The sequence below is a fragment of the Neopsephotus bourkii genome, unplaced genomic scaffold (genome assembly GCF_033783945.1).
Source record: "Neopsephotus bourkii isolate Nb327-2 ecotype Australia unplaced genomic scaffold, CSIRO-AGI_Nbou_v1 NB_1863, whole genome shotgun sequence".
Taxonomy (NCBI): domain Eukaryota; kingdom Metazoa; phylum Chordata; class Aves; order Psittaciformes; family Psittacidae; genus Neopsephotus; species Neopsephotus bourkii.
In genome coordinates this window covers 810,745-837,358 of record NW_026902336.1, presented here as the reverse complement: position 1 = coordinate 837,358, position 26,614 = coordinate 810,745, and the positions used below count along the sequence as shown (strand labels likewise).

At 39.9% G+C, this 26,614-nt stretch overlaps 1 protein-coding gene across 2 annotated transcripts in view; it reads right to left on the bottom strand.

Annotated features, from left to right (window-relative positions):
- Positions 1-24,217, bottom strand: part of ESRP2 (epithelial splicing regulatory protein 2) — a 48,288-nt gene extending 24,071 nt beyond the window's left edge. Inside the window, exons 1-4 of one of the 2 annotated variants that reach the window (XM_061344069.1) lie at positions 23,935-24,217; positions 23,555-23,707; positions 22,511-22,639; positions 455-568 (exon numbers count right to left, since the gene is read on the bottom strand). In XM_061344069.1, coding sequence (XP_061200053.1) covers positions 455-568; positions 22,511-22,639; positions 23,555-23,689 — 378 coding nt within the window. In that variant the 5' untranslated portion in view covers positions 23,690-23,707; positions 23,935-24,217. The remainder of the gene's footprint in view (positions 1-454; positions 569-22,510; positions 22,640-23,554; positions 23,708-23,934) is intronic. The other variant, XM_061344068.1, reaches the window with a different exon arrangement.
- Positions 24,218-26,614: the final 2,397 nt, after the last annotated feature.

Here is a 26,614-nt window from a genome sequence, read left to right as displayed (position 1 = left end):
CTGTGTGCTTACTCTCTACAGGACACTGACACATGGCTCCTACCAGTTTCAGATCTTGGTAGAAATCCATGGATCCACATAGAACCTGTGGATTAACTCAAGCCTAAACAAGGCAGTAGCTCTCCATCACCATTGCTGAGGTTAACACTGTACCTTTGCTTCCATTTCCCAAGACCCAAAATTTAAAGTACTTGAATTGCTCCTGTTTCTAACCTCTTTCCTAATTTTCCTCTTTATTACACTCATTGGGAGTCTTCAAGTATTGTAGCTAGCTTCTAAGAGTAAATGCCAATAACTACTTCTCTACTACTCATGTCTGAGACAGGGTGGGGATCATATTAAATATCCCTGGATCACCACAGTTCTCAAGGTTGAATTGTGTTGCTCATAAGTTATCTTCTTTGATGTCCTTAAAACACAGTACTGCCCTTCTACAGCAGTTCGCATCTCATACCTTCTTAGAAGTTTCTGGGTGGAGGACTTGTCGAATGAGTAACTGGCCATCACTGCAGAGTGTGTAATTGCTCCTTCCAAGTACTTTCAAATCACTGGATACCAGCTGACTAAACTGAAAAATAAAGCAATAAACTTTACTGTAATGACCAATATAGGTAATTCCATAAAACGAGCACTTACCACTACTAAAACACTTATTTTTAAGAAAATAAAATAATTCAGCACTTCCCCCCCCCCCCCCCCGCCCCCCCCAAGCCGTTGCAAACATGCTGAAGAGCAAATCCGGGCTCCTGAGAAAGGCAGGCAAATAAATCATATGCATTCGTGGAATAGAAAATAAGAACACCAACAGTATGGTAAAAAGAACCATTAGGACAATGTGGCAGAATTACAAGCTCATATGAAAAGTCATGCTGTTATACTGGTAATGTTCAACTCTGAACTATAACAAAAACTATCAAATATTTGAAAGAAAAAAAAATTCAAATTCAATCACAATACTGATTTTGCAATAGCCAGTCATCAGCATTTATTAAATTTTTGAAAGTTATATGTTAAGAAAATCCAAACAAATGTGGTCTGATTCTTTCAAAAGTGAAATTATAATCAAGCTGGATCCAAACAAATGAAAGTTGTTGGTGAAGAACAGTGTTACAAACACTAGCTAATAGCTAATAACTATCCTATTTCCTGGTTCTGGATGCATAACCCCCAACAGTTAATTCTCAAGAGGAAAGGATTCAATTTCTCTTGCTCGGTGTTATTTTCCATCCTTTTATTACTCCATACTAGTGTCAAATTCTTTGCTCATAATAGTCAACTAATGTATTATAGTACCTACACGAACTGAATCAGTAAGTGGTAGCATGTTAGCTAACTTTCCAGGGGACAGATATAATTATTCTAAGTTTCCCTCTTGATGCAACAGCCTCCCAGGAAAGCCTCACCTCACAAAGCAAGCAGTAATTAAGCTCATGATGCAGAACCCACCCACTGCTCTAGGCAGTAGTTTGCATCTCCAAAACAACCGCCCCCAAAACCAAATTACAAGTTGACTTGAAACTCAGACAATATCTTTATGCCGTCTTTTAACCTGTACTGAGGTAAAGAGGGTTGGTTTATCATCAACGCTTTACATAGTTACATTCTCTGCTCAGAAAATAGTATGTTCCAATGATCTGATCCCTCAGCTACACTGCATTCACTGTGTGAACAAATGTTACAGATTTGTGTCCCAAAGGTAAGGCTCCTCAAGGGAGAAAATACATATAGAACATGAGGAGCAGAGACATGATCGCCCATGCTTTGTTTCAAAACAATGTCTCAAATACAGTTCAGGCCCCTTTCTAGGCTTGGGCAGCTAACCAGCTTTCCACAGCCACTAAGAGTTCAGAAATGCTGTAGTAGTGGCTACTACACACCCAGACAGATAACTGAGGCACAGAGCAGGGTAAGCAGAGACACTTACATAAGCATCTTGTGCAAGCTGCTTAATTTGCAGATAAAAAAATACCGATGTAGATAGAAATCCATAAACCAAAGTTATTTTATATGAAGTAGGAGATAATTTAAACCTTAATAAGGTTGAAATATCCTTCCAAAAAAAAAAAAAAAAAGCCTCTACAATGCAATTTCTTTGGTTCTGTGTGTTTTGGTAGTGTGCAAACACTAAAATCGAGCAACCAATCCTAAGTCTTGCAGATTCAGAAAGCCAGTTTCCTTCTGACTGCGAGGTTCAGGTTGTGTTCCTACCACAAGCTGAAGTCTTGAAGAACCTGAGGCTATATGGCAAGTCTTTGTTTAAGGGTAGCTTAAAGTCAGAAAATTGAGATCTGAGAGTGCTCAAAATACTTCTGCTGATACGTAAACACCAGAAAAGGATAAAAATTCCAGAGGACTTGAAAGGAACCACTTCAGAATTGCAGTTCTGGGGACTGACACCATCACAGACCAACAAGAAATGAGAATGTGAGCAAATATTCACACCATAAACATGAGAAATGCTTTCTTACTAAATACAGGACCATCTTACTTTCTGTTTTAACTTCTGGGCACAGTAAAGAGCAAATATTTGTAAAAAGGGGTTGGAAATGGTGATAGGAATTAACCTCCAGAAGGTGTATTCTTGCCAAAAAGGAAGCAGAGTCTTACTGATGGAACAGTAATAAAACACTCCCCAAACCTTCAACTTCGTACCCTGTGCTTCTTGTTTCTGAAAGTGCATAAGAGCCTATATAAAGAGTACAATTAGGGAGCTGTTTTGATCAGCAACAAGAAGAAATCCAACACACACAATCTGAGGGAAGTATCAAGTGTATGCAGGCGCCTGCTCTAGAAATAAAACATAAGAACTGTAGTTTTAGAGTCTTCAAGTCAGAAAACAAGAGGAGAAAAATGTTTGGACAAGGGAGAAAATGCTCAGGCAGTTTAAGTTATGTTGGTAAAAATCAGTTTTGTTGCACTGAAATGCTTACATTTTTTTTCAGATGGTATATCCCACACAATGTACAGTTGAAAAGACTGCACAGCTATTTTCAGAAGGCTCAGAGAAGATACCCAAAAGAGTGAAATACTGCATAAGGACACCAATAAGCCAAATATTCCAAGTGTACTACGGTTTAAAGAAGGCATAAGAGGCAGCATTGTTTTTATTTTCAACTGAGCCAAAGTATTTGCCCTGCGTATTTATTAAATGTCAGTGATAACATGCAACACTGCAAACTCCTTTCCAGTGGAAAAAATCACCACATCAAAACTATTCTCTACTTTTCTTAGTAGAGCCTAGCAGCTTACAGTTGCCACATGGTTGGCAGGCCCTGTTCAGTGCTTATTTAGAAACTCCTATTTTAAAACCCAGCCTTTTTCAAACTTAGGAGTGTACTGCTCCAGAAGAGGGCAAAAGGAGTGTGGGAAGAATAGTCAGAAGACATAAACAATGCTTCCTATCCAAAACAGCTTAACTACCACATGGGCTAACTGAGGAGAGGAATGGGGTAGAGGAGTGTGAATGGGAAGATTCACCCAAAAGAAAAGCATGGGGCAAAATAGTGAGTAAAGGACCACCACACAGATGGCATGCACTTGGGATTACCCTGAACTGGGTTCTTTCATCTACATGAGATATCTCCAAATTTTGGAAAAGTTAAGTATGAAAAGCATGTCTGCTCTCATTACTATAGATTACACTGGACCTCAGAGTCTCTCAAGCAATAAATACTGCCTATCACATGTATCAAAAGGAGTTAAAGCAACCAGTGCAGATATATTTCAGTGTGGGTTTATGAACGTAAGTTAAGCAATTCAGTGTTCCTGAGCAAAAGCCATCTTCAACCTTCTTTTTCCTCATTATAAATTTCAGGCAGCATCTCAAAAATCAGCCTCAAACCAGCACACACCCAAATGTTGCAAGCTAAGGACAAGTTACGACCAGTGCCAGATTTACATTACAATTTCTTTCTTACATGTTGAACAACCTGTCCACAACTCTGTCATTTCATAAATTTCATCCACATCTTCACTCCACTAATAAAAACCATCTCAGCTATTTATGTCCTGTCATTCACCTTCATGCTGCCCTCCACAGCACTCCCCCAACTTTAGCTTGCAAAGCTGCCCCATCTTAAGACTTCCTCCACCAAGCTCAAACACCCTGTGTCTCCCCTGTTAATATACTCATTTCATAGCAAGTTAGAGTGCGCTATTTACCACTGTTTTCATCTTGCAACAGCCCTCATTTCAACTTCAAGAACCACCATCTACTTTCACCCTCCACCTTTTATTGATTATCCCAGAAGATCAGTCTTTTAGGAGAGTTGATGAATTGTTCCATATTTAAAGGAATGTATTTAATAATTCAATACTGAGATTAAAAACTGTATTCAGTAATTCAATTCTGAGATTGAAAACTGAAGAGACAGAAAAAGAAGAATCAAATAACTTGCTCTGTACATTTACTTCCATGAAACTCAAAACAGTTCTTGGAGAAGAGGTGGTAAGAGGGAAGGACAGAGTTTGAGCACCAGTTTGAAAAACTGGCTGAACAGGATTTTGGTGGTGTAGCTGAGAGTACAAAGAGAATGAAGAGACATGTTTTGCCAGCAGCAAAGCTGGATGACAGCCAGCACAAGCTGATGTGCTGCCTGCAAATGAATCCCAAGTGGCTGAAATGATACAGCCCCCTTCGAATTGCCTTAACTACAACTCAGCAAAGCTGTGGATCTTAGAGAAACAAGATGATTTCTGATTAAGCCCTTTATATAGTTATGATACACAAAGCACTAAAATAAACCTCTGGCTATTTGAATATTCCCATTTCCCCACATAAAAATAGCTTGCATCCTTGAGAAAGGCCACTGCATCTGTGCTGTATCTGTGCATAGCTTGGTAATGAAATACTAAGATAATCCAGTTACAGAATGCACCCACACTGTCAACTGAACCATTTCTAGAACACCAGCATGCTCTGGGGGAGAGCCTCTTTAGTTCACCTCTGAAGAAACAGGAAATCTGGCTGCTGCTTTGTCAGAGCTACAGCAGCTCCTAATGTGTCTTCAAAACGGAATCCTTTTCTTTAGCAGCACACAAGGCTTCTCTGTGTTGGCTCTTTTAGCCTTACTGACCTACCACAGCTAATGGCACAAGACAAGACAAATTATTCACATAACTTCAGAATTAAAGGCATCCTTGCAATATAACCAGGTCTGGAATGTTACGGTAAAGCATAATGTAAAAATCCAGAAAGAAACTCAGCTTGTAGTCCACATTTCAGCTAAATACGCACCTATTCTGGAATAGAAAATGTAAGTTATTAATAAATCTTTGAAAAAAGGGTAGTCCTCACAGCATGGGGACCTGATTTCTAATCAATGGTATTGACAAGTATGTTACTAAATTGCCAAGAGATAACAATTTAATGATTACACATGAATACATGACCAAGTTTCTGCCAAATTAGCATATAAAAACCTGCCCATTTTGACTTCTATACCATCTTTACACCTAGATGGGAGGAGAAATCACACCTGTTTCAGTTAAAAATTAAGACATAAGACAGACATGATACTTGAATTGGAATAAACAAAACATGTCAGAAGTATATGATCATGCTTAGCATTCTAGATCAGTGTTTCAAAAGGAAAATAAACAAAAACACCAAATCAAAAGACAACCTTATTCAGAGGTGACATCTTTTGGTTATTATTAAAATGAAAACTTTCAGGGATAACTTAGAAGAAAAGTTATTTCAGCTCACCTAGGCTTGCATATTCTAATATATTTCCCTGATCTTAAAGTATCTCTTATTAATAATACGTAACTGCCCTAGAGAAAGTGAAAATATACATTTTTTGAGAATAAGATTTATCTGAGTCACATAAATGTGAGCTCAAACCTGGAAAATTAGCTACATGTGATCTTTCTGTTCCATAAATTTCCACTCTGACCAGCACTCAAGTCCATGCAAAGCAGGAGCAGAAGCTAGATTTTAGATCTCTTTCACAAATTATTTTACCTACATAAGAGACTTCCTCCAGTAATGAATTATTGGAAGAATGGTGGAGAGCAGCATAGAAACCACTACAGGAAGTCAGATCTAACACATGGATATGTTTTTATGTATAAAATGATTTATTGTGACAGAAATCATAATATTAAAAAATCTCATCAGATCAGCTAAAATTTCATGTTTGCATGTCTAACACAGTTTCTAAATTTAGAAGATTATTTATAAATTTCAGTTCATTATACCTCTGAATGTTTTAAGTCCTGAAATTTGTTACATTTTATTAATATAATGAAGTGAAAGAACTACATCTTTTATTCTATCAGATTATCTAACAATTTACCAAAACAACTGTAATACTGTAAGGTCTATACAGACTCACACACACAGTATGAATTTTATGTTGTAGAAACAATTTAAATAGCAACCACATAGAGCACTTCTTTTTCAATCCAGAAATATCAGGGTTCACTTTCATGCATACTTTCACACTTCACCATATGTGAATTATCAGTTGAAAAAGGGATGTTAAAATAATTGCAGCTTTTCTGAGACCCCATACATACACATTAACATCACATTACCACTTTGCAACAAATATCACGTGTTTTGGCTAAAGTATGATACAAAGTCTTGTGTTTTAAAGAAGAAAAATAATTATTTATTAGACATTACTGTTATTCACTACGTTAATTTAAGACTGTCTTCTAAGCATTTGATGTGGGTTATTCTTTGCTGGTAGCATAGATAATATAACAATGATCTGCCTTGTTTCAGCTAACAGAAATGGAAAACAATCTCCAGAGAAGGTGTCTCTGAATATACTCTACTCCAAATTTTGCTTCAACAGGCAAGGACATTTCAGTTCTTGTCTGAAAGGCTGATTTTATGGAAAGCCCTCTATAATTTATTGACAGCAAACACCACAAAACAATTATACAGTTACAGGTGCAGTTCCTGAACATAAATCTCCAGTGGTCAGACACTGAAACAGACTACCCAGAGAAGTTGCAGAGTCTCCATCCTTGAAGATATTCAACACCTAACTGGAAGTGGTCCTTGGCAGCCAGCTCTGGCTGACCCTGCTTTAAGGGGTTGGACTAGGTATCTTCCTCACCTTCCAACCTCAGCTATTCTGTGATTCTTTGATCAATTTGGGCTCTGTTTTGCCTGCTCTGCAGCTAGGGTAAAGATCATTACATCAGTGCCATCATATTGTACACACGGGAGTGTGGGTGTGTTTGGCGAAGGATGTGTTGTCTGCTGGGGGGGATTGGAAGGAAGTAGAGAGGAGGAAATCAAAATGTGAGATGCAGCCAAATTATGCCACCAAATCATAAGTAAGATTGGAGCACCACTGAAAAACAAATATCCAGCAACCCCACTGTCTCCCTTAAGACTTTAAGGCTCTAACGAAGCATGAGAAATCTCGAGTAACAAGCCGCAGGTTTGGTACACAAAGCTTGGACATACACAACATACTATGACACACCAGCTTTGGGAAATATTTTCGACTGGACTTTGCACCTCGGTTCCTACATTCAATGAGGGTTTCACATTTATTTACAATACTCTCCATGGGCAGTTTTCTGCTCCTTCACTCTTCAAACCATGGTGATAATGTCAGCTTTATCCATGCTATGGAGGAATTTAAAGCATGTCAGTACTACTGGGAGGTGCACAGACTGCATTTCAGCAGTATTTACAAATATGATAACCCTTTATTGTGCTAAGTAACTTTTTAAACAGAGAATCCCATAGCAAGCGCTTGCTTTTGTTCGCTGCTTAACTGTTACCTGCTATTCCACATGGCTGATAACAGTTACATAGAGACCTTGTACTGAAAGTGCTAAAAGGAAACAAAATTAAGTGTAAGCCCCAGCGCAGCCACAAGCTGCAGCTATTTTTTCCCCTTCTAGCAAAATAGGAAGAATTACTGTATTTAAATACTATTCAGACACAAACATGAAAAAGAAATTGCTCCTTGGTTTTATTTCTTTACAAGGGAAACTTGCAGAAGGTGACAGAGGGACATCGGGCCCACTCACAAGAATGTTCAAAACCAGTATTGCCAGTCTGATATGTCCTATTAGGAGGAAAGCAGTTTTTTTGCTCTACTGAACACTGATGCCCCAGACTTTTAGAGACTGAAGACTAGCCTGAACAAAAGCATGGTTTTTATTTCTGACACAACACAGACATTTGGGGGTCTGTTACAGGCCACCGGATCAGGGTGAGGAAGTTGACGAGGCCTTCTACAGGCAGCTGACAGCGGCCTCACGGTCACAGGCCGTGGTCGTCGTGGGGGATTTTAACTTCCCTGATGTTTGCTGGAAGGACTACTCGGCAACCCAGCCGCAGTCCAGGAGGTTCCTCCAGTGTATGGATGATAACTTCCTCATGCAAATGGTGGATGAGCCAACCAGGAGAGGTGCGCTGCTGGATCTCATCCTCACTAACAAGGAGGGTCTGGTTGAAGGAGTGAAGGTTGAGGGCTGCCTTGGTTGCAGCGACCACGAGATGGTAGAATTCAGGATCTTGTGTGGTAGGGTCAGTAGAATAGCAAGTAGAATCGCAACCCTGGACTTTAGCAGGGCAAACTTTGGCCTCTTCAAGCGATTGCTAGGGGAAATCCAGTGGGCTAGGCTGCTTGAAGGGAAAGGGGCCCAAGATAGTTGGTTGACGTTCAAGGACTGCTTTTTCCGAGCTCAAGATCGGAGCATCCCGACACGTAGGAAGTCGAGGAAGAGGGTCAGGAGACCTGCGTGGTTAAATAGGGAATTGCTCGGTATGCTCAAGTGGAAGAGGAGAGTTTACAGGTCATGGAAGGAAGGGCTGGCCACTTGGGAAGAATATAAGGCTGCTGCTAGAGGATGTAGGAAAGCTGCTAGGATGGCTAAGGCCTCCTTGGAATTAAAGCTGGCGAGAGGGGTCAAGGACAGCAGAAAGAGCTTTTTCAAATACATGGCAGGTAAAACTAACACCAGAGGCAATGTAGGCCCGCTGATGAACGGGACGGGTGCCCTGGTGACAGAAGATACAGAGATGGCAGAGTTACTGAATGACTTCTTTGTCTCTGTCTACTCTGCTGGAGGCAGTCCTGAAGAGCCCTGTACCGCTGAGACCTCGGATGAAGATAGGTCAACGGAGCGGTCTGCCTTAGTTGATGAGGAATGGGTTAAAGACCAGTTGAGCAATCTGGATATCCATAAATCCATGGGTCCAGATGGGATGCACCCGCGGGTGCTGAGGGAACTGGCTGAGGTCATTGCTAGACCGCTCTCCATCATCTTTACCAAGTCTTGGGAAACGGGAGAGGTGCCTGAGGACTGGAGGAAAGCAAATGTCACTCCCATCTTCAAAAAGGGCAAGAAGGAGGACCCGGGTAACTATAGACCGGTCAGCCTCACCTCCATTCCTGGGAAAGTGATGGAACACCTTATCCTTGGTGCCATCTTAAGGCATATCAAGGATAAGAGGGTTATGAGGGGCAGTCAACATGGCTTCACCAAGGGGAAGTCGTGCTTGACCAATCTTGTAGCCTTTTATGAGGAAATAACGCGGTGGATGGATGATGGTAGAGCGGTGGATGTGGTCTACCTCGACTTCAGCAAAGCGTTTGACACGGTCTCCCACAGCATCCTTGCGGCTAAATTGAGGAAGTGTGGTCTGGATGATCGGGTAGTGAGGTGGACTGTGAACTGGCTGAAGGAGAGAAGCCAGAGAGTTGTAGTCTATGGGGCGGAGTCTAGTTGGAGGCCTGTATCTAGTGGAGTGCCTCAAGGGTCGGTACTGGGACCAGTATTATTTAATATATTCATCAACGATTTAGATGAGGGAATTGAGTGTACTATCAGCAAGTTTGCTGATGACACTAAGCTGGGAGGGGTGGCCGACACGCCGGAAGGCTGTGCTGCCATCCAGAGGGACCTGGACAGGCTGGAGAGCTGGGCGGGGAATAACTTGATGAAATATAACAAGGGAAAGTGTAGAGTCCTGCATCTGGGCAGGAACAACCCCAGGTTCCAGTATAGGCTGGGGAACGACCTGTTAGAGAGCAGTGTAGGGGAGAGGGACCTGGGGGTCCTGGTGGACGACAGGGTGACCATGAGCCGACACTGTGCCCTTGTGGCCAAGAAGGCCAATGGCATCCTGGGTTGTATTAGAAGGGGGGTGGTTAGTAGGTCGAGAGAGGTCCTCCTTCCCCTCTACTCTGCCCTGGTGAGACCTCATCTGGAATATTGTGTCCAGTTCTGGGCCCCTCAGTTTAAAAAGGACAGGGACCTGCTGGAGAGAGTCCAGCGCAGGGCAACTAAGATGATTAAGGGAGTGGAGCATCTCCCTTATGAGGAAAGACTGAGGGAGCTGGGTCTCTATAGTTTGGAGAAGAGGAGATTGAGGGGTGACCTTATTAGTGTATATAAATATATAAAGGGGGAGTGTCACGAGGATGGAGCCAGGCTCTTCTCAGTGGCAAACAATGAAAGGACAAGGGGTAATGGGTACAAATTGGAGCACAAGAGGTTCCACTTAAACCTGAGAAGAAACTTCTTCTCAGTGAGGGTGACGGAACACTGGAACAGGCTGCCCAGGGAGGTTGTGGAATCTCCTTCTTTGGAGACATTCAAAACCCGCCTGGACACGTTCCTGTGTAACCTTATCTAGGTGTTCCTGCTCTGGCAGGGGGATTGGACTAGATGATCTTTTGAGGTCCCTTCCAATCTCTAACCTACTGTGATACTGTGATACTGTGACATTACAACTGTGCTCAATATTACCAGTCAAGTTACATATCACCTTATGCCTCTTAAGGTGCTATAAACCATATTAAATAACTGAGCAATCAGCCACAATGGCCCTCAAAAATGTATGCGAGATAAACATACATATTACCCAAAACCAGTTATTTCTATCCAACTTCGGAATTTGCAAGTGTAAGAGCAGGTTTGTTCTCCTCAGTTTCAGATGCAGAATGTGGCCCTGAGCTTCAAACACTGTAGACTGTCTTCTCTCCAGGTATATTACTTTGCTTATTACTACCTACTAATCTTGGCATTTTGTATTCTTTCCTGAACAGAGGTCCAACAACAGCAAAGCAGGTACCACACATCCTGCTGGTGTTCCAAAACAGCTTCAACCTGAACTGGGTGTCTGTATAGACATAAACTCATGCTCTTACCTCTCATAAAAAGAAACTAATTCTTCTCCACCCATGACATGAACTAACAAAGGTAATAGGGTTAAGGTTTCAACTACCCTTCTCTTCATTCTGTCATAAAATTCCAGTCATCATGACTCTTCAAAGAAGTAGTAGTTAAAAAAAAATAAATACAGTAGTTTAAAAAATTACGTATTTTTTAAAGCTATTTTAGATACCCACTTTTATCTTCTACTTTGTTGGGAAGCTGAACTGTCAGGAAGGAATATCACCCTGTCCTCTTCCTCATTGTTGTCACACAGAGCATTCAAGTCAGAAAGACACACAGCCTGCATATACCTTTTATATTGACTGCAAGAGGTCAAGGGAGGAAAAAAATGGAAGTTTATCACATCCTTCCATTCCACAAAACATACTCCTTCAGAATTACATAGATGCCCTGAAAACTTTCAGCTTACATGAGGGTAGACTACAACTCACTTTCTGCATTAAAATAGGTTTGTTTAGCACAGTTCAGGAGCATGCAGAATATGAAATACAGAAATGGAACAACAGTCGTTGTGCTTTGCCCACTAACAGTGTGTAGGGCATAAGAAAGCAGACCATTGTGATTCAAGACTCTGATAAACTATCTCAAGGGTTAAGCTTCCTTATAATTTCTTTCTTTGGCTCTTTTTATATGGCCTGGGTCTCTGTGTGACAAAGTAAACAATAACTAACTGAAAGTAGTAATTCTTCCTAGGAAAGAACGCAAAAATCTAACCTTCTGCCAAGACAAGGATCTGTTCAAGCCATGCCATTTAAGCATTATATGCCCATTTTTGATTAATTATTTCTTAGATGGAAATTGCAACACTAGAGTATTTGCAAGCTTGCCAGCTGTGGTATCTACAGCATCAAATTTAGGTAATGCATTAGGCATAAAAGGTAAGACCATGGGTCAGGCCATCTAAATGTCACTGCAATCAGATCACAGCTTTTATCTTTAAAAGCACAATCTTTTTTAATAAAAGAGTGTTGAAATATGCACAGTATTCCACAAATAAGCTACTTGAAGTTCGCCTTGTGAAAGATAAAGCACCCCATTCCAGCAACATAAAAATTTCACAGTTCTTGGGACTTATTTTACTACGTGTCAGGAAACTGCTAAATAAGGAAACACTGTGATAAAATAAGTTTTCATCTTTAAATTAACCTGTATGAAAAGGTCACTAGTACCAAATACAACAAAATAATGCAGAACAGATATATATCTTGCAGAATGCCTTGGCATTTGTTAACATAGATTATTTATGAGTCTGTTTTTAAGCAAAAGGAAACTCTGAATATTAGTAGTACAAAAAATCATACTGTCAACCTTTTACCTACATTTCAAGCAGAATTACATGGTGCCTCATACTCCTCACAGGCTGCTTGCTACCAGCTGAACTCACAGAGCAAGTCATTACAGCCTGAAAGACAAAGTCGAACATACTTTCCAAACCTTATGTTTTAATTAATGACATGGCTGCAATGCTTCCTAAAACTCTGATTTAAGCACAGGCTCCCTCTCACAGTGTTCTTTCTATAGCTCCACCATTTCCACTTACCTCTGTTTCAAGGACAAACTCTCACTAGCAATGTGATCTTTAGCACTGGCTCTATTGACTGCAATGCATGGTACTGCTATATTTACTCAACACTACCTCATTGTTTGTAGTGCAAGCATAACCACTTGTAGGAGAATAGTTAATAACTGCAAAATTACAGCATTTTTTTTCTATTGGGTTCTTTTTCAAGTTGCTTTTGTATTAATATCCAGGGAAAGTAAAAAGTAGAGACACATAAAGAAAGAAGACATATATGTTATCCATAATTCAGTGTTTCCTTCAAGATTCTCTCATACTCCTGCCTCTCCTTTAAACTTATACTACAAATAAGAATATCACAGGCATGGATATCCCTGCATAACAGCTGAGATCCATGAAGAATCTGAGCAATTTTTGTTAAAACCCATACAAACACCAAAGAAAAAGTAGAACTTCTATTAACTCACTTTTCTCTGCTTCAGAAATGGGAGTTCCCCCTTTATTGTTCAGCATGCTTTCACGAAAACATAATGCACAAGTGGAAGTAGATGCCTAAACCAGCTTGCCTTTAATTTATGAAATTTTAAAGTCAGAGATGAGGACAGTGACCTCATGCATCAGAAATCAATTATGTTGATTGTTATAAAGTAAAAAAGAGAGTAAGAGATTATTGCCTCCTAACTTTTAGCAGTTCATAACTGAGTAATATCAGAATTTACATTTGGCCTTCCAAGTGATTCAGACCTGCCCAATACAGACCAAGGACATTAATGATGGCATTATAATGGTCACCTTGTTTAGATATTGCTTCCTCTTATAGCCTCTTGTTCAGGCAGCTTCTTGTTTCCAAAGTGAAAGACTTAGTATGAGTTATCTGGAATATGAAACAAGTCACACAGATTCCTGTGATCAGTTCTCAATGTCTGACACTTACTGGGAGAGGGGAATTGATTTATGCTTTCTTTTTTTCTTTAAGCATACCATGAGATGAGCAGTTTTCTTCTGCTGCACTTCATATTTACACGGTGCCATTTTACATACTTTACAATATGCACAAGTTCATCCTGTAACAATTTAATTCTGCTATAGGAAATATCACTGGCTAATACACCCAAGTAATCAATCAAGCATACCCCAAAACTCTGTCATAGTCATATTTTTGTGACTGCTACATATTTTCCAGTTCTCAGTCATTTGCATCCCCCCCAATCCAATAATTATTTAATTCAAGAGGTTTGATGTGTTATACACTGTTTTGTGTCTCTCTTCAGCTGCAAAGGATACCTAAATCAACTTTTAGGCACACAGCTACAATAAGATCTACTCACAAAGCATAGTGGTTTTTGCACTTTTATTTTCCAAGTTGCATACTATAGCTCTACTTCAGTCTTAGTGCAATTCACTGCAACAAATTCACTTATCAGGAAAGGCATTCTACCACAATTTCTGTAAAGGCATTTAATTTTACACACTGCCAATGTCTACACAATCTATTATAATGTTAAAGCACGTACTTAAATTTCAGGTATCCAAAATCATTACTGGAGCCAAGTTTTTGCAAAAGAGAATAGAACTGTTCAATGTCTACACAATCTATTATAATGTTAAAGCACGTACTTAAATTTCAGGTATCCAAAATCATTACTGGAGCCAAGTTTTTGCAAAAGAGAATAGAACTGTTTCTTATTCTTCTAAGTAAGTTTCTTTCCCATGTTTTAGTTCTAACCCAGTATCTATTTCTCAACACTTTTCGTCCCTCTCTGCCCACTGTAGCTCTACAAAGAAAGGTAGTTAGGGGAAAGAGAACTTAAAATATTTTAAAATGGAAGTGGTGAGCATTTAAATTTCATTTTAATTTCATTTAAATTTCAATTGGCAATGCCTTTTGCATAATATATATCTTAAAACTCACATTTATTTTCAGAGCATGTGGATTTAATGAATGAGGGACAGATTAGTAAAGCAGCTGTTTATAAACAAAACAATAACAGAGGTTATTGTATAAAAATCTACTGGAGTAAGTTGTGAACATCAACACAAGTTTATCAGAGCAACACGCTAAAGTTTTACAGGGCAAACATGACTTCTGATTCAGTAGTTCCTTATGACACACAGATGAAGATGTCTTTCAGAGTATCATTATTGCCCTTATTTCCTGAAATAAGGCTGTAGCTAACAGAAATTGATCATGAAGGAAAACAATGTGATATTTCTGCACTTTTGAGGCAAAGCAGCAGCCATTATTAAAAAAAAAAAAAAAACCTTTTACAGAGCAGACAAAAGGTGGCAAAGACAAGAAAGTGAGGAAAAATTGCTGCTTATGTTTCTAATTGAGACATAAAAATTTCAATTTTAACCACACAAATTACAAAACAGGGCTGACACACTGCCAAAAAGAAAAAAAAAAAAAAAAAAGGAAAAAAAAATAAACCTCCAATCAGCTTTCTTACTTTTTGGCCACCACACTGCTTTGCTGACAGGAGCTACTCCAATACGTGTACATCAGTCTTTAGCCTAACAGTTCAACAACAAGTGCTGCAAGATGTTGACAGAGATGTTGCTCTTGTTTGGCAACACTTGGCTACCCAAGATCTTTTGCAGAAAAAATTGCAGAACTTCAGTGTGGTGATTTTCAGGTGGTTTTTCGTTTTTGGTTTTGTTTTTTTTTTTTTTTTTGCTTGGTTGCTTTTTTATTTTCTTGGGTTTGGGTTTTTTGGTTGTTGATTTTGGGGGTTGTTGTTTCTTTGTTTTTGTTTTTCCCTGGGGGGGTTGTTGTTTGGTTTTTGTGGGTTTTTTGTTTGTTTGTGTTTTGTGGGGTTTTTTTGGGGGGGAGTGTTTGTTGTTTTGTGGGTTTTTTTTTTAATCCAAGTAAATCAACACACAGATGCAAAAACTATGAACCCTTTCAAAAGCTGTAATGAGAACAAGGTAAAGTGCTACCAGAAGAAGAGAGAAACAGTGGAGGTTTGCAGACAAACCAGAGTATCCACACACAGTTTTCTAAGCTACTTCCACATTAACAGCTGAGAACTGATAGAAGCACTGAATTTATTGTCAAAGTGGTAGAAAATAAATCCTTCATTCTTCATTTATTATTCCTCAGCCGCTTTTGAGGACACCAACAATTGTTCATTAACACACTCCAAGTGACTTTTTCAGTAGCTACTTACAGCAAGTTAGAGGAAAGAACAGTCTTTGAGGATCATGTAATCCAGTAATCTCTGTACTAAAAGGCTTCTACACTGTTTTACTGTCTTCCAATGACTTGTTTAAAAGCCACAAGTACAGTTTCAAGAGAAACTCAAGTATTCAGATATATTATAGCTGAGCGAGAACAGGTATTTCAAGTTATTCCAGAGAAGTCATTGTAAAGTCATAGCCCTCTATCTACTCCTGTGAGACCCCATTTGGAGCACTGTGTGCAGTTCTGGTGTCTCCAACATAAGAAGCACATGGAACTGCTGCAGCAAGTGCAGAGGACACCTCTAAGATGATCAGGGGCTGGAGCAGCTCCTTTATGAAGACGGGCTGAGAAAACTGGGGCTGTTCAGCCTGGAGAAGCTGTGTAGAGACTTCATAGCAGCCTTCCAGTATCTGAAGGAGGCCTACAAGAATGCTGGAGAGAGACTCATCATCAGGGACTGTATTGATAGGACAAGGGTCAATGGATTTAAACTGAAACATGGGAAGTTCAGGTTAGATAGAAGGAAGAAGTTCTTCCCTGTCAGGGCGGTGAGGCACTGAGCAAGTTGCCTAAAAAAATGGTAAATGCTCCATCCCTGGAAGTGTTAAAGTCCAGGCTGGACAGAACCTTGTGCAACGTAGTCTAGTGTGAGGTGTTCCTGCCCATGGCAGGGGGCTGGAACTGGATGAGCTTTAAGGTCCTTTCCAACCCAAACCATTCTGTGATTCTATAGTTGATTTTTCTATATATCCTAATCCACCCAGGCATGGTAAGAGATTGAATGTTACTGTTTAACTTCACCAGAACAAGTCACAGCATTTGCTGTCATAGAAAGTCTGCTCAGGCTCATTCTCAAAACATCGGATCAAATTATTCACTTCTACCGAATATTGGCACTTACAGCTTAAAGAGAAGAGAGCCCAGCCAGCCAGGACTACCGTATTTCTATGCTTACAAAGATAAGTATATGCAGCTTTGGACAAATTCCTGTATCTAATTCTCTGCTCATGTTGAACTGAGGTGCACTTAAAATGTAGAAACAAAGCAAGTTGAACTATTGAGGAATTCAGATGAAAGTATTGCAGCCTTCATAGAAGCTATGGTTATTGCTTTTCCACAGAAGCTAGCAGAACATAAATGCTGCCAACAATAAATGGATTCACATGATCCACATATGTATATTCATGTATACATATATATTATATACATAAAACAGATTAACTCTTTCTAGGATTAACTATTCTCTGGTTTTGAGGGAACAGATTTGAGTGTTTCAGTAACAATGTAGTGGGAGCTGGGAGCACAGTGGATTTGTAAAGGAAAAATTTTTCACATATACTGTCAGCAAGAGAATGACAACTAGGGTTCTGAAACAAAAGTTACTCATTCATTTTCACTAAGGGGAAAAAAAAAAATCCACCCTTAACAGCCTGCAGCTACAGGAAACATTAGCATACCCTTACTTCCCCACAGCAAAGACAGGATATTTCAGTATTAGGTATCAAATACAGATTAACCAATGGACATCAAAGTTCACCAATGGAAATAAAGAGCTAGTAGATGACAACGTATATTAAGAACCCTGCATAAGGCTACATGCAAACAGTACATTCTGTCCTCCTGCAAAAGCAGGATTTTATTACAGACCTGCCCTGACAACCTGAAGGTCACTTTGTACCTATCAGGGAATCCTTCCCACTCACTGCAGATCCCAAACCAAGGCCACAGTTTCACAATACCAGCTGCTTGCTGGTCAACCAGCCTTAAAACTTTTCTCTGCTTTCACCCACACTGCTTGTCCATACCCCAGTGCCATGGGTGTCCTCAGAAAAGCTACATAATCTTCCACACTGTACCTCAGACAGAACTACTCCAGACCAGAACTCTATTTCACTCAGAACAGTGCTCCACTCCAGTTTAATATGCAGCCCCTTAAACCTTTGTATTGGCAGAATAAAATTGTTGAGGGAGGTCCATGTAGCAATACCTACCTAAGTAAATGGTGCCACTAAAAAGTTTTCATTCAACTGCAGCTTGAGAATGTGATGCGGGGGCAGAAATACCTTCAGCAGGTATCACCAAACATGTTAGATCATGAAAATACAGCCAAAGGGTGGAGTTTCATGGGACATAAGCTTGGACAGCAAAGCATCTCAGAAGTTCCCACCCTACCTGCTTATTTCAGTGATCCTGTTTACAGCACAGCTTCACAAAGAGTTTTACTGTCACAACAAAAAAAGGTGGCAAAGTAGGGTGCAGGGGCAAGAAAGAAGCTGGCTTCACCGGTGAAGCCAAATCTTGTGAAACTACACCCTAAGTACCTGTTGTGGAGAGAACAGCTTGCTCAGTAACACTTGCCAAATGTTTGCCAAACACCTGCTCCAAAACTTCTGAACTCAGATCCAGTAAATATTCCAAAACACAGATTTTGTTAGGAGGTTTACTGAGGTGATGCAGTCACCAAATAATGTGAAGTTGTAAGACCAACCACAAGACTCAAAACCAAACAAAAAAAAAAAGATCATCCTGCATTTTCAGGCTTTTTTTTCTGCAGACTGAAGGTTCAGAGGTGCATTAAAAATAATTTTTAAGAAATCTTTTATCCAAAATACATTTGTGACAGCTGGCAAGTGAGCCAAGAAAACTTCTAGCTGGTGCTTTGTGAAGAAGAGGCTGCAGAACAAGTTTCTCTAAAAAAAATAATAAATAAATAAAAAATGTTGTAACCAGTTTGTCAGGTTAGAGGAATTCACTGGCTCTTCTGCCTCTCCCCACATCCCATTTGTTTCCAACTGCTAATCTAACAAGCTTGTTTCTTGCTGAATTTGTTGATATGTGAGAAAATAAATTGTGCCTGCAGCTCAGCTGGATGATCAATAGGCATCCAAACATGCTCCAGAGAACTGGTAACTTGCAACCACCTGATGAAGTGGCAGCCCCTCAATCTGTGCATAGTTTTTTTAGAAGACTGGGAGAAAAAAGACCCAGCTTTGTCTTTCTGTGTTTAAGAATATGAATTGAATCTGTCACTGATGTACTTGACTCAATGCAACAAACTTTCAGCAAGGCTCAGATAGCCTTTCAAACCATTTTTTAATACTTAAATGTCTATCCATAGATGAAATGAAGATGCTTTCAACAGGTCCAAAAGCAGACCCAGTTCTCATGAGAACCTCTCCCTTTTTATGTATATTGTTCAAAGTATGATGGTAATTACAGCTAAATACTGCAAACACCTCTTTAAAATTATTAGCTCTTCTTAAGACATATCCTTTGTCAGGGAGACATGCAAATATTGCCTTGCAAAAGTAAAGTAACATGTCTTAAGGCAAATCATGCTGATTCAGCCAGGTTTTTTGTATGGGAAGGATTAAGAAATCCACAACACTTTCAAATTAGTATTCAATCTTAAACTTAAAACCCCCATGGCTAGAATCAGAGAATCATATTAAGATGTCAGCTTTTTGATGATCAAGTAATGGGGCTGAGAGAAAGGTAAATTTCATTTTGGTTTGGCTCTTGAAAAACAACCTTCCACTCCTGCAAGGTTTCAAAGAGCAACCTGAAAATAATTCTCTCCCTTAAAAGCTTGAAAGTGGAAAACCATAAAATTCCAGCAGTTATTTAGAAAAATATAGTATGCTAAATAAGCCAGTCCTGTGATTTGAGGATGTGAACAACAAAGCCTAGCAAGAATGTCCCAACAATGCAGGAAAAAAATGTTCCCTTTAGCAAGCAGTGTAAGTAATGGATATTTGGAACCTTGCATCACAGGCTCAAGACAGTTCCAGATACACACTTCAATAAGAGAACACCTACTTCCCTTGTCAAAAAAAAAAAAAAAAAAATCCTCATATTTTTCTACTCAAGTAGCATTCTGGAACTACAACAACATACCTCATTCAGCAGCTGCAAGTTACTGGTCCAACAACAGGTAAGTTATTAATGTCATTATGAATTAAACACATCAAGCAGACTGTTCCAAAGGGCACACATTTTATGACTTCAGGTAACTGTTCATACATTACCAGGATCTTTCTCCCTTCCCCATCTCAAGCACAGCTATTGGAACATTGCACATCACCTATCAGAAAACACAGCTCCATCCCATCAATGCAACTAGCATCTGTGGAATCAAATGCTTGTTATCCTGCACAAGCATAGTATTTAACAACTTGCAGCAAAATGTGTGGAACATACGCTGTGGCAAAAAACTTGCTTATTCAGGAGCACTGTGCTTCAGAACCTCACTTTGTAAAATTACTCAGCAAAAATACACTAGTAGGGAACCCTATTTTAGACTATTTCTTAAGACAAACTCAGGTAGTATGTTGTGCAATACATAGCACTGTAAGGATATGAAGTCAAATTGAAATGATGCATCGTTTGTTTAAGTGCCTTGTGACAAGCAGAGTAAATACTTCACCACAAACTTTGGTAGACCCTATCATTGCTGGAAAGGGAACTAAACAGTAAGAGAAGGAGGCTTTCTGTGGTGAGTGGAAAAACTACGGATCCACAGTAGATGATCTACTGTTTACCAATTACAAATCTCAGAACCAGAATCACAGAACAACTGAGATTGAGAGAAACCTCTGAAGCACAGATAAAAATTACAATGGATTTGTCCTTAGAGATTCTTCCTTCTGCATGTACAGACTGAATACCCAAGGCAAAAGCCAGAAGCAGGCACTGAAACTTTCCTTTAGATGTGTGCTAAAGTGAGTGATTTTCAGCTGCATCATCAAATTTTCTACCACCATCCAACCAGGGTGTGGAAGGCTAATTTCTCATACTCTATGACACTATCTCCAATCAAGGTACAAGTTTACTTCCTTTTCTCCTTCTTCACAAAAAAACACTTCTTCATCCAGGTCTGTTTTTGCTAATCAAAACATTTAACTGAGGAAAAAAAATGTGTTGACAAATACCTGAATCACCCTTAAAATACATGACACAATTAAAATATTTGATGGACTTATCTTTGAAGGTGCAGAAAATGATCTACTATTAGAGAATACAGATTTTTGCTTTTTTGCCACCATTGTGAGAGGATGCATTAATTCTCTCCTAACTCCCATGGTGTCAGGACACATAGAGGGGAAGAGAGGTGAGCTTAGCTAAAGTGTGCTCCAGAAAACCTATGACAGAACTGGCTACATCACAACTGCCACCCAACAATCAACTGCAAAATCATTATTTAGTTGCATAGATATGTCAAACAAAAAATGAGAAAAAAAAAAAAAAGTTGTTTTTCAAGAGTCTCTACCCACCTACACACAAAGGTAGTATTTCCTTTTACTTGCTAAAGCAGACCCACCTACAGTGCAATTTACGGCAATAAGATACAATCTCTCATAAAGTATTGAGTATAATTAAAGTATGTCTGTTATAAAGGTAAACTGAGTGTACTAGGCTAAGCTGATGTCTTTAGTTCAAGATCTGGGACAAGATCAAACCTGCAGCTGCACATTTTCTCAGGGGTTATTTTGAAGCTTTTGTTAAAAAAGAAATCACCTCTTGGTCTTGGAGTCTAACAAAACTAGCATAGGTACAGTAAATGCCATCTGCAGCTTGTGTTGATGAATTTTAAGATACATAAGAGTTACACGTTTCTATTTTCCAGGATAATAACTCCAGTAAAGTGTTAACTAGTCTGTATCAAAGAGGGTTAGGACCTAGTCTGCCAAGTTATCTGTGTCACCAGAAGTTACAGCAACATGAACCTGTTCTACTGCCTAAGCAAGTTTCTTGCCGAAACACACCTACGAATGATTCAGACAAGGTGTGGAAAACCAGTTTTATATGTTACACAAAAATGCACCATTGTATTTTTCCATTCAAGTACATTTCATATAAAGAAGACAGCGAAGGCAAACAAACTGTCAGGAACTGCATAGGTGTACACTACTTGCATTAAAATCTCTTAGGTAACTTAGGGCTCTTGACTGGAAAGGATCAGATAAATTTACAGAATTACACTCTTAGTGTAATATTAAATGAGCCAAAGAGAAAAATACAGAAGTTGTAGGAAAAAAAAAAAAAACACCAAACCACAAAAAAAAAAACAAAAACCCAAAACCCAAACAAACCAAACCGATCAGTTTATAATCCACTAAACTAATTAAGTTCATCTGTAAATAAGTGAGATACAAAAAAACACAGCTGATGTTTTGTGAAAGTATAGTTTTAGAGTTTTCAGCTCACTTTTAGAATAACAAACAGGGACAAGGTCTTTAACAGACATTAGATCAGTGAACCTGTAGATTAAAATAAACTAAATTTCGAAAGTGTTATTAGCATTGCTAAATTAAGTAATGCTGTTATCACCTACTCTTTTTAAGGTCTGAGTAAGAGAAATCTGGAATAAAAGTAGACCTATTGAAATAATCAGAAGCCAGATCTTCCAAGGACTAGTGCACCAGCTCAAATACTCTGGTATTGTATCTAACTGTTTCAGAATTACGGGGTTCCCATTTCAAATGATTAATGTCTCCTTTGGGTTGGCTTTAAGATCAGCACAAATCCTGCCAGTGGTTTCAAAGTGAAAGGCAAAATAAAGTCCATTAATTTCACCAAATCAATTGAATTTCATCCCCAGGCTTAACCCTGAGCAGCCCCTGCTCCCAAGAGCAGGGCCTCACCTGCTGAAGAACCCGGTCCAGTGGTTCAGCTTTGTCCAATCCCTCTGGTGTTAAGCCACTCACTTCACGACACTGGTCACTTAAATCCAAATTGTCTGCTTTCACCAGGGATTTGTGTAGAGTCCCTACCTAAAATCATTTAAGAAATTGTGGGCAACAGTGAGGAACAATCGAGTTGGCTATTTTTAACAATACATTCAGGCTGCAGAAAAATCAGCAACTTGCACTATCACCATCCCGATAACAACCGCAATGAGAAGAAGCGTTTGTAGATCAAAACCTTGCACCTGGGTTTCCTCCCCTCCCACCAGGAGGGCCACACTCTCAGCTTCCCTGAATCAGAGCCGGTTTTCATGCAACACATTTTGGAGTAGCATCGATTTTTGCAAGAGTTGTTAACTGCAAAGGGAAAATCACATAACATTAAGGCAGCTTCCTGAATCTAGTAATGAAATTGATAGCCGTGTTTGTTTTACCAATGCCCTTCATCTCTAGGGGCATTGTGTATTATTGTTTAGGGTAGGGCTTCCAGAACGAAAAATGTGAGCATATTTTCAGGTTAGTTTAAAAATTAAATGGGGTCAGTATTCTCTTAAAGCTTATCCAAATAGTGGCTGGGAAAAATCCCAGTCTCCCAAAGTAGGCCGCAGAAGGTCCAACGGTTACCCTGAGCCAGCTCCGGGAAAGCATGCTCACATGGAGCTCACGGAGGCAGCTTTATGTTTCAAACCTTCAAAAGCCCGTAGCCCATCTTCAGATTTGAAGCTACAGACGTTTTACAGAGGACGGGACAGGGGGGTGGAAGCGGCTAAACTTTTTTAAAAAGTTACTTTTTTAAAAAGTTACTTTTTTTTCCCTCTGAAAGGGAAGGAAAAAAGGCGCTTCTCGAGGGAGTGACCACGCGGTCGGGTCCCTTTCCCCCCGTTCCCTCCCCTCAATGCTTTCGGAGATGAAGAACCGGCTCCGGGGAGGCGGCGAGCGGCCGGGCGCCTGCCCGCCCCGCGCCCGGGGAACGCGCCCTCGGCCCGGGGGTCGAAGCCGTACCTTCTTGCTGTGTAGGTCCACAACTTGCCACACCAACAGAATTAGCTCCCTCTCATCCGAACCCAGTTTAGCCCCATATGCACCAGCGGTTGCCCCAAACAACACCACCAAAGAGTCACTGTGCGAAGCCGTCATGACCACAGGGGGAAACAACTACAATCAAAAGCAGAGGTCAAAAAAAAAAAAAAAAAAAGGAAGAAAAAAGAAAAAGGAAACAAAAAAAGACACGCGAACAAACAAGAACAAAAAAATCCCACGAGGCTCACCCCCTACCGCTAAGTAATCAGAGAAAGTTGCAAACGAGGAGTCATAATATCGAAAGGAGAGAGCTGGTTAGGATGTTGGAAGGCAACAACAATGGAGAAAACTCCCATTTCTACCTGCTCCCGGTGATCTCCTTCCCGGGGCTGATTAGGAGGTGAAATTACCAAGCTATGGGTTGCTTCCCTCCTGACATCATGGCAGAAATCCAGCCTGGGCTGGAGCAGTTCTCTTTTTTTTTTTTTTCCCCTATTCCCTTCCCCTAGTCTAAGTTACCTGCCCGCGGTGCAGCTCACGTGACTCTAGTCAATCTCCCCGGGGGCCGAGGCCATTGGGCCTTTGAGAAAGGTGTAGGAGGGACAGACGGAGAATCAGCGCCCAGCTGAGCTGGCCTGATTGGGTTTTGAGGGAGATCAAAGGAAAACTCCCTTCCCCTCCCTTTCATCTTGACTACAGGAAGTGCCTCTACCTGTGTTCAGTTCTGCGGGGTCCCGCCCTGCGCGGCCGCGGACCGTGCGCGCTCCGGTGCTCGCCCTTGAGGGGACAGGGGATATCTGTGCACACCGGGACCCTTCTTTTGGCAATGTGAAGAATATACTCGAATAGTTGTTAAAACATCCTCTACAACTTCTCTTTCCACAGCGTCCACCTGCTGGTGACCGATCGTCCTTTGTGCCGGTGGTAACCGTGCAGTAACAGCGCCGGAATACAGGGGGATGTTTAAGGGCTACGCAGGCAGAAAGTACTTTGTACTTCAGGCTCTGTACGGCACCTGGTTTGCAAAGGTGGATCTTAGGAACACAATTTTCGTTTTGGAGAAAGGGTATATCTAGGATGTCTTGCAAAACAGAAATGCAAGCCCTGTATTTTCTACTAACTGCTCCGTAAAGGAGCTGTTTCCTGGACATTAACTGCAGTCCAAGGTCCACACAGGTAAAACTCTACAATGGGAAAACACCATGTAGTTTAGCTACTACAAAAACACTCCTCTAAGCATTTCGGCTAGATGGGAGCAGCGCTAATATTTGGAACATGAAAGGGGCTGAGACCATTTTTGTAGACACTGTCAAACTCACATTTACTTTAAATCAAAAATGAAAATCAAAAAGCATCTAATCTGTTTGTCTATGATACTATTTTACCTGTTTCCACCACTGCTGTTACTAACGATTCTCAAATGCTGCAAATTAGATTAGTCATGATATTTTTTTTTTTTTTTTTTTTTCTTAATTACATCTTCAGTTTGTACTCCAGCATTAGTCTGGTATTGAAATACAGTTTTCACTGAATGAAAAATGGTGCTGCTGTTTCACTGCTGATGTCTATCACAGAAGAATGCAGAGCTGGACATTTAACTGAATATCTTGTGGGTTTAAATATTAACAGAACATTTTCTCCTTTTCTTTAAACATTCTAATTCTGTAACTGGTTAATTTTAGCAGTTATTGTGGACCTTATTCAGCAAACACCAGTTCACATTCTAACACCATCACCAAGACTATTTCCATTTATTTCAATGAAAATAAACTGTAGTTAAAGGATGCTGTCTTAGAATTCATGTATTGCATGTATATATCTGCATAGGCCATGCAAAAAACTATGCAGGGCAAATGAGTATCTCACTGAACGTTACAAGGTAATTGTGAATTGCCTCTCAGCTGTTGTCTCTGCTGCTCACACCTGCAACTGCCTGAAAAGCAGTCCTGAAGATAGATCATTGTTACAGAAAGGGCACATTCCTAGGCACTCAGAGATGAAAACTTTAATCGGTAACATACACATAATTGCATGCTCAAAATGTTTTCAGCAGTATGTTTTCTGGCATTGCTGAATTTACCCAGCAACTATATTTTCCTCTGTCGATACAAGTCTAGAAGTCCTTGGCAGAACATTCATGTTCTTTTTGTTTGGCTGTGTCCTTTGGATATGGTGGTTAGAGCCTGTTCATTGTGTATGGGATAATTTTGAGCCCTTAAATCTGTAATAAGAACCATAAAAATGTACTGACTTCAAGTGTGAGAACTGCTTCTCTTGTCCCAGTGCATTCCCTCTGCTTCTGAATACACATATATCATGGGGATGTTTGGGGAGAGGCTGTATCTATACACGTAAATGTACATATTTTACCTCTAGCTATGTTCACAGAAAAAAAAGTCTGCTACAATTTATCTGCCATTTCATAGCCTTAATATGTAACCACTTCATACAAAATGGGGTTATAATTAGAACATTTCTAGAGAAGATCACACACATGATATATTCTTGCCCAGCTTCACATACAGGCTCACAGGCTTCAGTGAATTGGCAAGGAGAATGTCAATGCATATGTACTTGGCTTTTAGAATCTAATGTGAAAGAAAAAAAACTAGCGTAAATCACTTATAGCATGTCAAATTAAAGCAGACCTATTCATATCAATGCCAAAGACCCTTGAAAACTTCCTTGAATCACAGAGGCTAGTGAGCCCAAATGCTCTTCTGCTTTTCACAATTATATTAGCTCAGCTAATAAAACCTAGTATCACTCCCTAGAAAAGCAATCTGGTTTCTACTCTTAGACTATCTTGACTCCTATAGTTCTACTGTTACTAAGTTGTCTAAACTGTTCTAGCTAAATGGACTTCAAACATATTCTATTTTTTTTTTTTTAATTAAATAAACGCTGGCCTTCCTAATATTTCAGGCATTTTCAGTATCAGATTATGCAACTGGTTTCTCATTCAGCTTCTATCCACAACCCTCTTTCTCTCTGCATACAACCCTTAATTATACCAGGCTCTGCAATGTTATTGATCTAAAA